The sequence below is a fragment of the Monosiga brevicollis genome, genomic scaffold (assembly GCF_000002865.3).
Source record: "Monosiga brevicollis MX1 MONBRscaffold_6 genomic scaffold, whole genome shotgun sequence".
Classification (NCBI taxonomy): Eukaryota; class Choanoflagellata; order Craspedida; family Salpingoecidae; genus Monosiga; species Monosiga brevicollis.
This window is the reverse complement of record NW_001865043.1, coordinates 56956-59738: the sequence shown is the minus strand read 5'-3', so window position 1 is coordinate 59738 and position 2783 is coordinate 56956. Positions and strand designations below refer to the sequence as shown.

Sequence of the window (2783 nt, the reverse complement as noted above, 5' to 3'; positions counted from 1 at the left end):
CCTGCGTCAATGGCTGCTGGACATCCGGCCGCATGGCTGTCGCTTGCTCGGCCTGCTGTCGGGCCCGGACGCGAGCGCGTGGGAGGCCATCGTGGATGATGTGGCACAACCCCAGTGCTTGGCACTGGTGCATGGTGGCTCTACTTCACACAGTGCTGACACTTTATCGCAAGTCACACCACCCTCAACCGATGCCCAGCCTACGACGACGACTGTTGGCACAACCCGCGCCGACGCCGGGGCAGAAGAGCTGGAGTTGTGCATCTTGGCACGTACACCCGGCGCGCTGGAGCTGGTTCTCACTACGCTGGTGGAGCGTTATCTGTCAAATCAAGGGGTGCAGCACGTGACATTTTCGGCACTGCCCGTGGAGCTGCGGGCTGCCTTGAAAGAACGAATGAAACGGGCGGGGTTTGTCGCGAGCTTTGACGATCCGTGTACGCTGTGGATCAAGGCTCGTTCCACCGAGCGAATGCCCTCCATGCCCGTGACCGACCCGCCTTTGCCTCCGGGTTACACCATGGGCCAGGCCCAACCCGCGGACGTCGAAATGATCAACAGCAAATGGCGGTTCGCCAGTGAGCACAGCCCGCGGGCACTTCAACACATGGTCGAACAGCTCCCATCGGCCGCTGTCCGACACTCGGGCCAGTTGGTGGCCTGGTGCTTGACCTATCCCGACCTTTCACACGGTGTCATGCATGTGGTAGATGCGCATCGACGCCAGGGCTTGGGTTTAGCCGTGGCACGTCGCCTCGCGTGTGAAGCAGAGCCCGTGGCCTTGGACGTGCCTGCACACGTGTACATTGAACCCGGAACACCCGCCAGCGAACGCATCTACGCGCGCCTGGGCTTTATGCCGACCGTGCCCATGACCTGGCTCGGCTTTTCCCGTCAGCATGCGTGAAGCAAGTGGCTCAGCATGTATAAAGTGGGTTGCCTCTGTGGGGTGGCCGACGGTTCTTTTCTACTTGTGAATATGATGTGCGGGCTTTGCCCTGTGTTCTGAGAACACACAGACTCAAATGGAATGAATTACCTGAGCCCTAAACCGCGTTTTCATCGACGGGTGCGGCCTGTTCTTGATCACGTCAGAGAATAGTCTGGGGAACTCGATGCGCGGAACGGTCATGGAAACAGACGAGACAGGAGAGTAAAAGAGGAGAGAGAGTAAAAGAGAGCTTGAGGGCTCGAGGGCTAGAGAGAGCTTGAGAGAGAGCTTGAGGGGTTTGTGAGAGAGCTTGAGAGCTTGAGAGCTTGGGAGAGCGAGAGAGAGAGAGAGAGGGAGAGAGAGATTTAGAGAGAGAGATTTAGAGAGAGAGAGAGACTGGGGTCGGGAACAAAAGAATGAGATCCAGCACGACGTGTTTGGAAAAGTTGTGCTGCTGCAGTTTATGCAGTTTACGTGTTAATGCAGTTTCAACTTGTGTGCACGGGGGCAAAAGGAGCTCCTCGCACATCGGATTGGGGGGAGGGTGACTGCGGCTGGTTAACGTGAGCTGTGCGCTTGGTTCGGCGCGGGTGGGGGGTGAGGCACAGGTGCTTTATGCGCAAAGGTGCCTGTCACCTTGCCCGCAACCGGTGGGAACGATTACAAGGTCCCTTGGGGGGCGAGGAAAGAGTTGGCGAGCGGTCTGGCAGGGTGGAGGCGGCGGGGGGTGTTGGTAGAATACCGGGCAGGATCGCCTACTCGCCCCATGTGGGGGCGCTGTGTCGGCTCGCGGTCAACTGGACATCATGAAATTTAACGAGAAGGAGCTTAGCCTCTACTGCGCGGCCATCTGCCGGGATCAGTGCTTCGACCACACCGGCTACCTCCTCAAACGCGGTGAAAAGGCTCGCGATGGTGAGGTCCTTGCACCCTGCAGCACGTTGTGTGTCGGAGGGCCGGGTGCAAGAGAATATGGGCAAAGAGTTTTGCTTCAATCTTATCGCCGGGTTACCCCAATCAAATCCGCTTGTTTGATCATTGCTGCAGGGTATCGGCGGCGATACTTTGTGCTCAAGGGCAATCTGCTCTTTTACTTTCGCGATGGCCGGCTGGTGGGTGCTTCCGTTTGCCAAATCACAGCTTGACAACAAGCTTGATGTGACAGCACTGCTACCACCCGTTTGGGCTTGGTGCCTTTCAACCTCACTATGCGCCGTTCTCATTCACTTTTCCATTTGGGCGGACCGTGTGTAGCAAGGGGAGCCTCTTGGCTGCATTGTTCTCGAGCGCGTGTCCATCATGGAGTTTGAAGACCCGGGCTTTGACATCAAATATGGCTTTCAGCTCGGTACGCCCCGCGCTTTGAAGGCTCTCTCATTTCCCATTGATCTCTCGCCCTCATTAATCCTCCCCATGATTTCGTTGCGGGTGTTTCTGTCGTGACCCCCTTGGCTTTTCTCACGTCCTCATTGACATGGGTCGCGCCTGTGGCTGTGCCGATGTGCGCCAGACTTTGCCGGGTCGGGCAACCGCGTTTATCATTTGTCAGCGGAGACCAGGGATGAGCGGGATCAGTGGATGGGGCTGCTCAAACGCGCCAGCTTTGAAATGCTCTTAGAGCGCCTGAAACAAGTTCAGGAGCAAATTCGCAAACTCAACGGCATTGTAGGTCGCTGCACCTCGTCCCACCTCGTCTCTGCAAGCGTGGCGCTCGCTGGCTTGCCACCATTCATGTTGCGGTGATCTTTGGGACCGGTTTACAGATGACCAATGCCGAATCAGCTCCCTGGTCCAATCCCATGGTCGAGGCAGAACAATCGGTATGCCAAAACGATCCCCCCGCCCGCCCCTC

General features: G+C 57.5%; 1 protein-coding gene across 1 annotated transcript; it reads right to left on the bottom strand.

The window, feature by feature from the left end:
• Positions 1-1021: 1021 nt before the first annotated feature.
• On the bottom strand, positions 1022-1460 carry MONBRDRAFT_24100 (uncharacterized protein; the record flags this gene model as incomplete). The annotated part of the gene is made up of 2 exons (XM_001744380.1): positions 1022-1327; positions 1365-1460. 2 exons carry the CDS (start codon positions 1458-1460, stop codon positions 1022-1024), a joined length of 402 nt encoding a protein of 133 aa, XP_001744432.1.
• Positions 1461-2783: the final 1323 nt, after the last annotated feature.